Source organism: Maniola hyperantus, chromosome 6 (assembly GCF_902806685.2).
Source record: "Maniola hyperantus chromosome 6, iAphHyp1.2, whole genome shotgun sequence".
Classification (NCBI taxonomy): Eukaryota; Metazoa; Arthropoda; class Insecta; order Lepidoptera; family Nymphalidae; genus Maniola; species Maniola hyperantus.
Genome location: NC_048541.1, coordinates 9144113 through 9158007, shown reverse-complemented (window position 1 = coordinate 9158007; position 13895 = coordinate 9144113). Strand labels below are relative to the sequence as shown.

The following is a 13895-nucleotide window of genomic DNA, read 5'->3' as shown; positions in this document are numbered from 1 at the left end:
CATACCTACATAATATAAAAGTATACCTACTATTGAATTTCTATAATACGTAGAAACCAAGAATATGAATTATTTTAGTGACAAATTTAATCAATTACCCTAATTACCTATGCCGTGCGGCCGTGCGGCACAGCGTGCGGTATAAACTTCGCTTACCCGCACAGTAGGTACCTGTATGCATCTATTAGTGTTCTCAGAGAACATAAATTCATTATTCTTGCAATTTAATTACGCAGCAAAATGTTTTACCGGTCGTTAATTTAATGAGCAGTAATAGTGTAAATAAAAATTGAATTTATTATGTTTCTCCCTGAATATAGGAGTCCATACTATTACTATCTATTATTATAAAATGCAAAAGTGTGTCTGTCTGTCTATGACTTTTTCACAACCCATCCACTTAAGCTATTTTGATAAAAGGCACAAAAATAGGATGCGTCGCGGAAACTTTCTCTTAGACAACTTTTTATCCCGGAAAATCAAAGAGTTCCCACGGGATTTTTTAAAACCTAAATCCATGTGAATAAAGTCGCGGGTATCATCTAGTTTACTATAAGATAAAGAATTATTATAAAATTAAAGTAAGAACATATTGTCCGATTTCCCAATATTTTCAAACGAAGTTAGTTTCGTTTGTAAATATTTTTTGTATAAGCTCTTGAGAGTAAATTTTCGGCGTTAGGTATTAGGTACGTTCTTTCAAATTATTTTCTAACAACCTTCCGAAAGGGGGTTCTGAATCCAGCCCGTTTTTCCGTTTTACCCTATACCGCCCATACCCAAAACTCTACTTTTCACCTCGTAATATTATACGAAGCGATCAACTTTATGGAATGTCATAAAACCTAACAATAGAGTCAACCGTCTGCTACATTGGGTATTATTGACGTTGTTTTCGATGTCAATGTAGTATGTACAAGGCCGATACCTTAGATGAATGATTACCTGGATGGATACTAAGCTCCAAATGCGTGTCAATTCATTTATGTGTGCGTGCGTCATCTTGTCACTGTGTGCACCCATATACGGTTGGGACGACGAATTTTTTAAGGATATCGATATTACAGCTAAATTAATTCTCTATGTTCAGATGACGGAACACTTTCATTAAAAAACAGTAAATCTCTTCGAATATTTTTTTATTTATAAATGCGAAAGTGTGTTTGTCCTTCCTTCACGCCCTAACTAAACAACCAATCGAATTGATTTTTGGATATATTTGAAAGGACGGAGAAGTAACAAAGGAAAGGTACTAATCCTCGCGGACGAAGTCGCGGGCATCAGCTAGTACTTAGTATAAAAGGAAACACATTTTAATTAATTCAAATCAATTTATTGAGTAAAAAGAAGATAGGCAAACAGTTTGTCGGTTCTACTTCCCACCGCTTCAAATGTAGGTAGATAAGAAATGTGACTTGTTTTAGGATCGTCTTTATACGTGAAACAAATCAGATCTAAGTTGAGATCAGCTGGCATATTATAGCTGCTCGATACTCTCTAGGATAGGATTTCCACACGCCACGGTCTTGCGCCAACACCATCCGACTCCCTGCGACTCTCTTTACAATCTGTTAAAAAAAACAAGTAATGAAATTAAAAAGCTATAAGACTCACGATGAACTACAGTGGCCCTGGTAAGTTTTATTTTCCTTATTACTGACCAAAAATAGATGTATTTGACGATTCAAAAGTAAGAACTTCTAAAAGTTTATAATCGAATAAAAAATTATCCTCAATAACAGTCTTTACCAACTACTTACCTACTCCTGCAACATGACATTGAGGAGTTGGATTAGTGATTAGTTGTTACAAAGCTTATACCTACCTGGCAGCCAGCCTGGGTAGCCTAGTATCTATTCACAATCAGCAGACCCAAGGCTTCTAAGGTAGATAAAGTTCGACTCGTTTTGGTTTCACTATTAGCCAGCTCTTGACGTGGTTTTAGTTTCTTTATAACCTGAAATAAAATTTTATTTGTCATGCTTTTAAACATGCAAAAATCCTTATGATCGTCATAGGGATTTTTGCATTTTTAACAAAAATAAAAAAAAAAACTAAAACATAAGAAATAATTTACTTCCTCAAAACTGCAAATCAACAGTTGGTCTCTTTTTGTTTAACTATGGTCAAGGACATTTTGGAAATCTACAAAAGTATGCAAATATTATTAAAACGATAAATTTGATTTTATCGATAAAGTATGTACACACATCACTACAAATGAGGCCTAAAATAATGCATTAAATAAATATTAAATTACGCTATGAAACGTGATTTTGTTACTTTGTCACGAGATGATTACACTTATAATATGCAAATCTTTAATTTTCAGCAATTTTCGGAGTAAAAATCGCGGTTGGAAGCGATGAAATAATTATTAAACACTTACCCATGAAAATACAATTCTGGAGCTTTTACGCCCCCTTCCGTAGATCTGGAGGTAAAAAACACACCGTCACACATTTTGTTTTCGCTTTTAAGCTTACTTTTTAGCCAGACTTATGTGCTTTTTAAATATTTTTAATAAATATTGCATCAAACCCCAATGTTTTGTCTGCTTAAGGGGGCATCTGTCAACTATACTGGTCACTATTTTCACCGATGGAGCGACGTTGCCAGACTTTTATGAGCTATCGCTTTTACACGAATGGAGGTTCCCTGAAAAAGACTGAGATAACAATACCTCTTTGACACATAGATGTACAAGAGCGGCAACACGTTATGGTTACCTCTATGTATACTATCTCTATGGCCGATACACTTAAATATAAAATGGATACCTACAACAATAAATTGGTAAGTAAGTATCTCCCGAGATTGTGTCGTTGGACTATTTTTAGGAGTTGTCTATGAGTAAGCAATGACTATGCTTTTAACTGTAATAGTAGCAACTTTTTTGTGCTAAGTATATATATCTAAGTTTTGCTTTCAAATGGAAACGAAATTGAACATTAGACAATTGAGTTTAGACATCGATGTTTACCTTTGCGTTTCTGAAAATTTATAATGACAGTAAAACATCTATCTTATCTCTACAGGTATCTAGTATTATTTTATTATGATCTATCGTTCTCCTTTTCAACATTTGCAGTCGACCAGCTAAATTTTGTTTTCATAAAATGGCAAATTATGCTCTTCAAGAATGTTGATTGTTAATTACGTGATTATTGTTTGAAGAGGAAGGAATGTCTTGAACTCTTGACTTACATTTCACTCAGAATATGCGATCTTACCTTCAGCAATAAAAGTATTTTTGAGAAAAACTTGACTACTTATGTGGTTTTTGAAATGACCGATTCATTTGTACCTATAATATGTATCTCAGACTTGTATAAACTCAACCTCTTATGCCTTAGAGATACTTTCTTTCTGAGTGAGGGAATTTCTCACCGAGCTAACAGACCGACCAGGCGACAGACAAACTAGAAGTGAATTTGAAACATACTTATGCGTAATATAATTAACCTACGTAATTATTCTAATAAGCCTCAGGTTGTTAATCTACTAAAACAACTTAAATAAATATTTTTTCATAATTCCATCATAACATCAGGCCTTGAGTTGATGACCTTGGCAAAGCCTCAATATAAAATTTTACGAAACTTTCGTCCTTTTATTGTTAATTAGCTGATCCGAAGCGGCTTCGCTCGAAAATTTTCAAAATCTTAGGTCATTGGTGAACCAGTGAAAAAGATAGCTACGTACCAAACAAAAAAAATTGTACTATACAAAAATTTCTTTCATATTCACAAGAGGCTCTCCAGAACAATTTTCCCCCACTAAGCGCGCATAGAGCTTGTAGGTTGTTCTTTCAGGAAAAATAGGAAACGTCATGAATGTAGGTTTACCAGTTTTGGAGAAGTCTTGCTTAGAGCAAATAGGTATAGGTACCTATTGTAATATGAAAACTCAGGAATGTACAGATCAGAAACTGGTAAAAACTGCAGAAATCAAAATCTCAAGTAGTCATAAACTGTTACCTGATACAGAAAATCTATACTTACTTATAATGCAACTGTAACTAGACGATTTCTGTACCAACATTAAAATTACTCTGACAACTTTAAAACAAAGCGACAATTTTTTGACGAGTTTTGATGAAGCGTTCGATTTCGAGATTCAAAATTTTCAATGCATTATGGATTACGGGTTTCATCATCATTTAGGACATATCAGAAGGAAGGTCTTTCATAGATATTTGTATAGCTACTTAAAACAATACATGTAAGTATATAAACACTTATATATATTTTAATATATCTAATAACACATACATATTTGTCTATGGAATAGGTAAGAACTCCTGGTCCAGACTCCAGACTGCGCGTGGACGGGATTGTCAACTAATTTCATTCCAGACAAATACTCATAGGAAGGCAGATATTATAAATACATTGTAAAGTTAGCTAGCTAAAACATAGTAGGTAGGTACGTCGTTAGAAAACAATATTATGTAACCGCATGTGAGTGACCTTTCTATTGTGGTAATCGTGGTAATGGCACGCGAGCTACCATTTCAAAATGCTAGGTAAATCAGTTTATTTGTAAGATTTTAAGAGGTACCTATTGGTTTGTAACGTAATTTATAGCTACGATAAGAGCATGCTTAGTAGATATACTATGCTAGATTGGTCTCGCGTTGTCTCGTTTCGTTGTATGGGTCTGATGTGGTGTTATCTTGGTCTGCAGGCGCGAGCAGCGGGCGCGCCACGGTCGCGGGTATATGTGTTCCATTGTACATAACATTCCGTCGGAGTACACGTCGCGAACAGCCCGCGTCGTTGTCGCTTTTGTACCACGTGCCGCGTTCTACTATAGTTGGAACTTTTACTGCGACCTAATTATACTTCATACTTTTGTACGTGATTACCTACGCACGTAATCCTTGAAACTAGTGCCTGTAAAAGTCAACAAAATGTGAAAATGAAATGAAAATCTCAAATTACTATTTACGAGTACAACGCATATGATTTTACTAAAAGTGACTCAGTGTTTTCAAGTTTTTAAGTGTTTACATCGACTGTGATTGATACAGGGATGTCACATTTTAAGCTTCTACGCTTTGGATTTAAAGCTTGAAATAGACCAGACCGTTTATCAAAATTTATCCTAATGGAATAAGAGGTTTATGCTAAGGAATGCATGGACACCACTACTTTTAATTAAATATTTATATTTTTGTTTTATAACAAACCAGCCATAATGAGTAGCAGCTCAATTCGGCCACTTTTAACAGTTGCCGTTGGCTATATAATAATATGTTCTCATATATTAGCAGGTTTGAATTATTTTATTTTTATTCTGGTGGATTAACTGTTAATACTCTTCTCTTTCTGCAGAATTACAAATCGTTCTGCAAAATTACTAAATTTTAACACGCCCTTAAAATGCACGTTGTTCCGTTATCAGTATAGATTTCAAAGCCCTTTCATAATTTATTATAAGATATCTAGTTATAACACTATGTATTTGAAAAGAATTAGCAAGAGATAAAATAATTAATAGGTTGATGAATAAACGATTAGAAATTAACACTATTTTATCTTATAGTATCGGTGACAAACATTGTAAAAATCCATATGAAATATAAGTAGTTAATGAGTATTGTTAAAAGAAAATGCATAAGTATTAGAATATACGTAGATAATTAAAGAGTCAGTTAAAGAAGATTTAAAATCTAAATAGAATTGAATCAAAATTTGATGGTCATGAAGTTAACAATAGGAATTGAACTAACGAGTCTGTTGTAAAAATAATGGGTATAATCCAAATCCATTAGTAAAGAGCTGTTGTGGGTGTAGCGCGTTGAACTAAGTTTACGAAATGTAATATATAAAATAATAAAATTACATTATATTCTATTAAGTGCATAAAATTTTGCACTAAAAAGATCTAGCTACATACTTTTTTAATACAAATAAGTTAACAGCTAACTTGCACATTACAAGAACTTACGTACTTAAATAACATTAATATTTTAGTAATCGTTGCAGAGGTTTCTTTATATAAAACTGAAATGGCTTTGAGTACCTATACTTCCTACTTAATAAAGAATATTAATAAATAATAAATGAATGCAATTCGGAAATTCTTCTTGTTGTTAATAATACCTCGTTGGAATGATAACGAATTTGCAAACTAATTTTTCTTAATGCTTGCTGTAAAGTTGTAACGAATGTAACAATATAAGAAATTTTGTGGGATACCGGCGGTAGTCACCGCTTTGCTAACAGGATATACATAGATATGAGGAAAGCTATGTGAGAATTAATTAATGATGCTATGCAAACGTGTGCTAACAATCTCTGCACAGGTAGCTAGAGCTGGATCTAAAATGTAACTAATATTCGCAATCGAAACCATTGCCCTAATTTAAGAATGCTGTCTGATTTATTATTACCTACGTCTTTGGTTGTAGTAGATAGGTACCTGAATAAATATTAATTTCTTAGATATCTAAATATAGATTTATATTTTATAATGAGTTATTTTTAGTGTCGTTGAGATTGTGAGTGAAAATAGCATTTTATAATAAGTCAATGCTATCGGTTATCACATCCATCGAAACTGTCATGAAGCGCGGCGTTCGGTTATTTATTATCAGCCCAAAATTATCTGTTCACGACTCACGTTATAAGATTTGAGACGTTACGATAGTCATAACGATCCTAGAGCTCTAAAGTTAAAAAAATAATCAAAATTAGTAGACATATCTAGTAGAGCAATTCTCATTTCGTACTAGATATAAAACAATTAGGAAATTATTGTAATAATTAGGGATTTCTATGTCACAACTTAGTTTTTAATCTTACTATTATTATAATGTGAAAGTTTGGATATTTATTACTCCTTCACGCCACAATGACTGGTCCGATTTGGCTTTTTGGAATATAAATAGGTACCTACCTAGCTTATATCCTGAATTAATACGCTATTTTTATCCCAAAAAAAATACTTTCTGTTTAAAGAGTTCCTACGGAATTTTAAAATAACCTAGAACCACGTGAAAGAAATCACAGGCATCATTTAGGTAGTTTTTCATAAATGGATGTTCCTTTATGAGTGTAAAATTATACTTATGAAGCCAATTGACGTTGAAAACCTTGTGTTAGTATTTAAATTCTTATGAGATTTATTGAATGAAGTTGAGTCATGGTATTCGTAAGCGTCTGACTCTGATTTTTCTCCAGTTTCACGGTACATAGTCTATAGGTATACTCCATTCGCGGCGTCTTGCAGATGAGTCATCGGGGTATCTCGTTTATCACTAGGTATCGATTTGCAAAATATATACCTATTCTGTTTTTTCTGCATTTCCGGAAATAGTATCTGTTATATCTACTGTATTTATATCTCAGATGAGATTATTACATAATATAAATATGTAATTTTATAAATTCGGCAACAAACATGTACATTATAATATAATATAAATAGTTTTGTTTGGCAACAAAGTAGGTACCTAATACTACCTACTACTTATACTAATTTAATGAACAAAAATCTTTTTGTGTAATTAGGTAAGTAAGTATATCAAATTTTTATGTTATCATTAACATCGTGTCTTGCAGGTACCTAGGTAAAAAGTCGTATCTATTTAAAATTTTGCACCGTTAACATTGCTGATATTTAATATTTTAATTTTTAATCAACAATTTCAACATAATAGACTGCATTTAATTGAATAAATAAATCATTCATTCGTTCATTTATTAGTTGAAACATAGTAGGGACTCTTACCTAACAGACGAGTAGATATATAATATACCTAGGCACCTTTTGTACTACTGTACTGTGCATCAATATATTGTTTATTAATTAAATCAAGTTTATCGAAATTTTTGTGTTACGGATGCAGAGATTGTGTTATCTAGATATCACTATCACTACAACAATTAGATACATAATAGTACCTAGGTATCTAATTGTTTTCTTAATCATTTAATAATTATAATAACGAATGTCTTTTACAAAGAAGAACTTTTATATATCGCTGTGGATTTTTTTAATACTTGAAGCGAATATTCAGAGCAACGAAAAAGTTAAAACTTTTATAGCATGCCGCATTGTCGTATATGTTGTTGCTCCGGCGTAAAACGGCCTTAAGAAAATTGTTAGTGTAATACCGCGTGTTCAGACGCAATAACTTGTACTAAATGTTTAACAACGCCATGATTTTGATTATTTTTCACCGTGGCGTAAGTAATAATAATATACAATACCACCTAAAACACGTCTTGTTCTGTTTTTGCTAGGTACTTAAGTACTGGTGCCGAAGCGTTGACCACTTGAAGGTCGTTTGCCTGTATTTGTGTACGATTTATTACGTTTTCCATTCGTAATTATGTAAATCATAAATTACGAAATTACTTGTCATTAGGTAGTGCCAACATAGACAAGATATAGGTACCTACATAATTTTATCCTTTTAAAGTTAAGTAAGTAACAAGCATTTTATTGTTATATAGGTATCATTTAAGAATTCTTTGTAGGTAGTTACCAAATTTGTCTAATAATAAAGTAGATATGGTGATAATTAATTACTTACGTTAATTTATGACTACAGCTACGAAGTTTAAAAACATGAGATGAAGCCCACAACAAACGAAGCCGGGTATTCTTTTTACTGTCGCGATTTTACAATAGGTGCCTATCACTTAAACTTATTAGAACTATCAAAGGTAGGTATTAAAGGTAGGTACTCATTCCTAACCTTTCTTTTCATTCAAATAATCCATACTTATATTATAAATGCGAAAGTATGTTTGTCTGTCTATCTGCTAGCTGTTCACGGCCCAACAGTTTAACAGATTTTGGGTACAGGTACAGGATTAGCATGGCTGAGACCAAAACACTGCGATGCGACGCACGTCGCGTAAAAATTTACGACGTCGCACAATGCACTGTTCTTACGACGCGGTGCCGCACCGTACAAACTTGCGATGCGACGACGTATTTCCGTTCAGTCGGTGTCAACACCTCTCTGTATACCATTCTGTACTGTGTGTGTTTTTCTTAATGCGTCTTAACGCAAGTAGAAATAGGATACGTGTAGTGCGGTCCATGACTCACAAGAAATTGATGGTTAGAGTTTACTCCTACGATGCCGTAAGCAATTAAATTTTCAACGCATCGCATCGCGATCCGGCATCGTTTTTGCGATGCGATGTTGCACCGCAGTATTGGATATAGGATTATTAAGTTTTTTCAGATTATTCACTATTTGCGTTTTATAAAAATCATTAAAATTGTTGAGAGACGTCTCCAATAATATGTATTCTGAGCTTATTATAAAAACGTACACAATACGGTATTTGCCTATGTCAAATCTTCCAAAATACGTAAAGTTCACGTCCTTTGTTAGTTTTAAGTGTAATTACCATTTATTTGTCGATTAAACTAAAGAAGCACGTCAAATCATTGTGATGTCACATGCTAGTATTTCATAGAAGCTTGCATTAAGCACGTATTTTGACGTTTGATAAAAAGATACTGATTTGACTTGTTGTCAAACATCGGATTGCCGGTGCCGAGGTGCGGACGAGTGCGGGTGACGTGCGGGTGTGCGGGGCGCCCCCCGTCTCATAACCCGATTGCTGTCTCGCCCTTGTCGTGGACTATAGTTTACTTATTAACAAAGTTAGACAGGTACAATATAATGATAATACCTAACAATGATTAAGATATTTGTCATATTTAACTAGGTACATAGAATTCCGATTTTTTCGCTTATCTTGTTCGAAGAGTTTTATGTGGGCACAGTGGAGGCACTTAACAGTACAGGAAGCGTTTCATTCTACATTTTTATTAGCAGGAAGTTCATTCTGATATCTTAACCCGCACATCCGGAGAAGTATCTATAGGAGTAGGTAGGTAGCTAATGTTTATTCACCTCATGCTCGTTTATAAAACCTGCAACCAGCATTACTAAAGTAGCTACCTATCGAGTATCGATGCTTCTACTTTTTCTCCCAGAAAATCAAAGAAATCCACGGTATTTTAGAAAAACGATCAAGCGATTTAGCGTTCCGGTACGATGCCGTGTAGAAACCAAAGGGGTATGGGTTTAATAAAAACTGCCATACCCCTTCCAGGTTAGCCCGCTATCATCTTAGACTGCATCATCACTTACCACCAGGTGAGATTGCAGTCAAGGGCTAACTTGTATCTGAATAAAAATAAATAAATAAAAAAACCCGAATCCACGACGACGAAGTCGCGGGCATCATCTGCATGGTATGCATACATAGCTTGCATCCCGGAGACGAATGTAAGCTACTTTTTATCCCGGAATATCAAAGAGTTCCCACGAGATTAAAAAAAACTTAAGTACGCGGACGACCCTCATTGCTGAGGGTCGTAATTCCTTTCCATTAATCACATAATGGCAGGAGTCCCCTTGGGATAAGTATATTAATGCAGTGGGTTCCCAAATCTTTCCGCATCTAGTCTTCTATAATTTTCTATACTTAAAACGTATACAACACAATAAGAATAATCGAGAAAAACCACAGGGTTCTAATCATTTAATTAGCTTATTTTCTATGACTTGATACGATCAATTATTGTTATCAGCGAGTGCGGGAGCCATTTATTTCCATCTAGTGCTAGGATTAATTTTCCGAATGATGACCACGCCTTTGTCACACCCGAGCACCAACTAATTAATACTGTTTTCGATAGGAACTTGGTCACAGTACTTACTACGTCTCGTATTACATTTACCATTAGCATGATGAGCTCGTCTGCTGGTCTTTTACTTTACTCGTCTGCTTAAATAATGATATTCATTTATCTACCCCATCGATTGGCACGTTCACTAAACTAATTCTTGTCAAGGTTGTATAATGTTTGTCTACCCTACATGATTAACTACGGTATAGATGACGTTACATGAACGTTGACAAATTGGCTGCGGGAAATTTTCCGTGAAAGTTTCATTTTCTTTTCATTTAAGAAACGTAGGTGCGGTCGAATTATTGAGTGAATACAGGCCATTACTGGTTGTGTGTTTGTAAACTAATCAGTCAAGAACTCGTTATACAGAACATGTAGGCGCAACGTTGACTGAAAATATAACTATTAGGTATAAGTAGTGCATGTCTGGAAGAGGTCATTCCCAATTATTATGCACATCACAGAATCTTAGTTATACGATATGAAATAAGGTTCTTGATTGGTTTCAGATAAAGAAATAAAAGGCCCAGTTATTATACCAAGTAAAAGTGACGTTATTCTAAGGAGTGGGCAGAATTTTACAATATTTTGTAAATCAAGAATGCCGGTACAAATAAAACAACAACACATTCCAGAAAATGATGTAGGACCTTTCTCTAAGAAATATAGAAACGTTACGAGTTCAGATGATAGCATATTGAATGAATTTGAAACGGCGCTAGATTTATACAATGTGGATAGGTATGCAATCGGATACTACGCTTGTTTCGATAGTAGTGTCAATGAGAGTAGCGTTCTCAATAATCTACAGAAAGAACCTAACAACACTGAACATGTTTCCTATATTTACATCTACGTTGATGGTGAGATATAGAAGCATATACGAGTTATTGTTCTTAGTTATAAAATTTCTGGCTCCACTAATAATATATTATTGTATTGTGTAACTTATAGATACGGGTAAATTATTTGCACCTATGAGAGAAATGGTCATATCCACACCTGAGGCGACGGTCGTAATTGAATGTAGACCTACGACGCCAGATGTAAACGTTACTCTGTTAGGGGTATGTATAAATAAAACTATAAATGTCGAACACTCAAACAGTTCCTTTTACACGACAATTTAAAAATAAAAAATAAAGATCGCTTGTTTTGATTACGTGCAATAGAAATATCTATATAAAATAAATTGCAAAATTGCTATTAGTGTGTATGCATGATTCACAGTGATTTGTTTTTAACTGATCTAATTATACCTATCTAACAATAATATGAATAATATCAAATAAGGTCATTATTAACTGTAAATTAAGCAATACTATTGATTAAATCAACATTACTTCAACCTTATTACCAAAGTAACTCGCATGAGAAGTTTGGCATTGTAATATTGAGAGCTTACAAAGTAATACTAATGCTTGATGCTGCAAGAGAGTCACTAAAGCATGAAGATTCCCTGAAATTATTAATTGCTTAGATAATTTGATAACAGCATTCTTAATATTCAGGACTTTCCAGACAGTGATTACAAATACTATTTTAGTCCTAAAATTGGGTTCACCTTCAGTAGCGATGCTCTCTTGGATATACCAATGACAGGTTTCTTCTGTAACTTTGTGAGAGAAAACCAAAACGATATGATCGAAGTTTATGTACAAAAATGTAGGTGATCTCATGATGTGTAAATTTATCTTGATGTACTATATTCACCATAAAAACACATTCCTTCACTAATGTTCTCTTATTAAAATAAAACTTGCCTAGTTATTTTTTTTATTATTATTTTGTGGTGCATATAGTAATGTAGTGTTTTTCAGTTTTATTAGGTAGATAGAAGTTACTGATTTTATATTTTTACAAAATACATGCGTATATACACGAAATAGATGATAAATGTAAAATTGAAAAACACGACAATGAGGTATTTATATGCGTACTAACAAAACATTATTTATTTCGTAATACGATAATGGCTGCAGAGTAACAACAAGACAGCAAAATACGTAAAGTACTCTTCAAAGATTGGATTTTTAGTGACACCGCGTAAACTACGCTCATATACATGCCATGGACATCGAGGACATAATCATAATAATAGTACGAAGGAAATAAGTAGTAAGTAGATAGTGCTGCAATCTTGATGTCACATAACGAGGTAGCGTGGTGTGATGGTTTCATTCAGATTCGAATAATTTAATCTATCACGTTAGTGGGCTTGCGCTTGTACTATCTACCCTTTCTTCTCACTTGGTGTGTTGCTCTGCGTGATCTTTGTATGCACATTCACGTTATGTAGTATATAACTTACTTACTAACATTGGACTAATACCTTTTTGTTAATATTGTAGATACGAGTATTTTAGTATTTATTTATATTCGATTGCATATTTTTAACATATTTTTTTTGATCTGTTTCGCACTGAATTATGATAAATATTATTATTGGGAATAGGAGAACATACGCATTCAAAAGCATGAACATAACTTTAAAAAATGGATGCAATTCATAGTAGCGTTGTTTATCTTAACACATGTTGAGCAAACGCGGAGTTTGGTGTTGGAATGCAAAAATGTAAATACGTAACATGAAAATGCTACTAAAGTAATTTAAATGCGAAACGCGAATGATTGTTGCTATTTTAACGTTAAAATAATATTTAACATACAAATCGATTCTATAGTATGTAGGTATACCTAGCAGTGCGGAATGGGTTATTTTTATGAACGTTTATTATTTTTAATTTTGTCAGGGGTTCCGTACATTATACAAAAATTTATACAGGAGTTTTGTATTTATAAATGTTTTTTTTGTTTTCTTTTAAATGCGTTGATTTACGTAAGAATTAGTTACATGGATTTCAATGTAAACAAATTTATTATTTTAAACCTTGATTACAGACCTGTTTAGTTACTGTTATGTATGCCAATGATTCTTATTGCTAGTTTTCTTAGTAATATGTTTATTGCAACTTCTCGGTGTTTTTGATTTTACTTTCTTTTTCTTAGTGGCAATATTATTTACTGTTAATTTTGGTACTGTCTTAATAATTATTTTACTATACTTAAATTGTAATATGTAATGCTGTATGAAAACAATTAATAAAATATATGTCTGCTATAGATACGGACCCTTTAGTATTTTACATTTATAATATTTTTATCTTGTTGTTGTTTTTGTGATTCTTTAAAACTAGTTAGTTTTATATGAGTAACTG

General features: G+C 33.2%; 1 protein-coding gene and 1 long non-coding RNA gene across 9 annotated transcripts in view; one reads left to right on the top strand and one right to left on the bottom strand.

The window, feature by feature from the left end:
* Positions 1 to 1375: 1375 nt before the first annotated feature.
* Positions 1376 to 2740, bottom strand: LOC138402455 (uncharacterized). Its single transcript, XR_011236831.1, has 3 exons — positions 2390 to 2740; positions 1826 to 1957; positions 1376 to 1568 (listed from the first exon to the last, which is right to left on the bottom strand). It is a non-coding gene; the product is annotated as an uncharacterized lncRNA (long non-coding RNA).
* A 1981-nt stretch (positions 2741 to 4721) lies between these two features.
* Pvr (PDGF- and VEGF-receptor related) overlaps positions 4722 to 13895 on the top strand; it is a 31588-nt gene continuing 22414 nt past the window's right edge. For 2 of the 8 annotated variants that reach the window (XM_034969150.2, XM_034969148.2), the window contains exons 1-4: positions 4724 to 5278; positions 11187 to 11540; positions 11632 to 11744; positions 12189 to 12342. In XM_034969150.2, the coding sequence (XP_034825041.1) occupies positions 5203 to 5278; positions 11187 to 11540; positions 11632 to 11744; positions 12189 to 12342 (697 nt within the window). In that variant the 5' untranslated portion in view covers positions 4724 to 5202. Of the gene's footprint in view, positions 5279 to 11186; positions 11541 to 11631; positions 11745 to 12188; positions 12343 to 12659; positions 12796 to 13895 lie in introns of those variants that run through there. The other 6 variants (XM_069499436.1, XM_069499434.1, XM_069499435.1 and 3 more) reach the window with 6 other exon arrangements.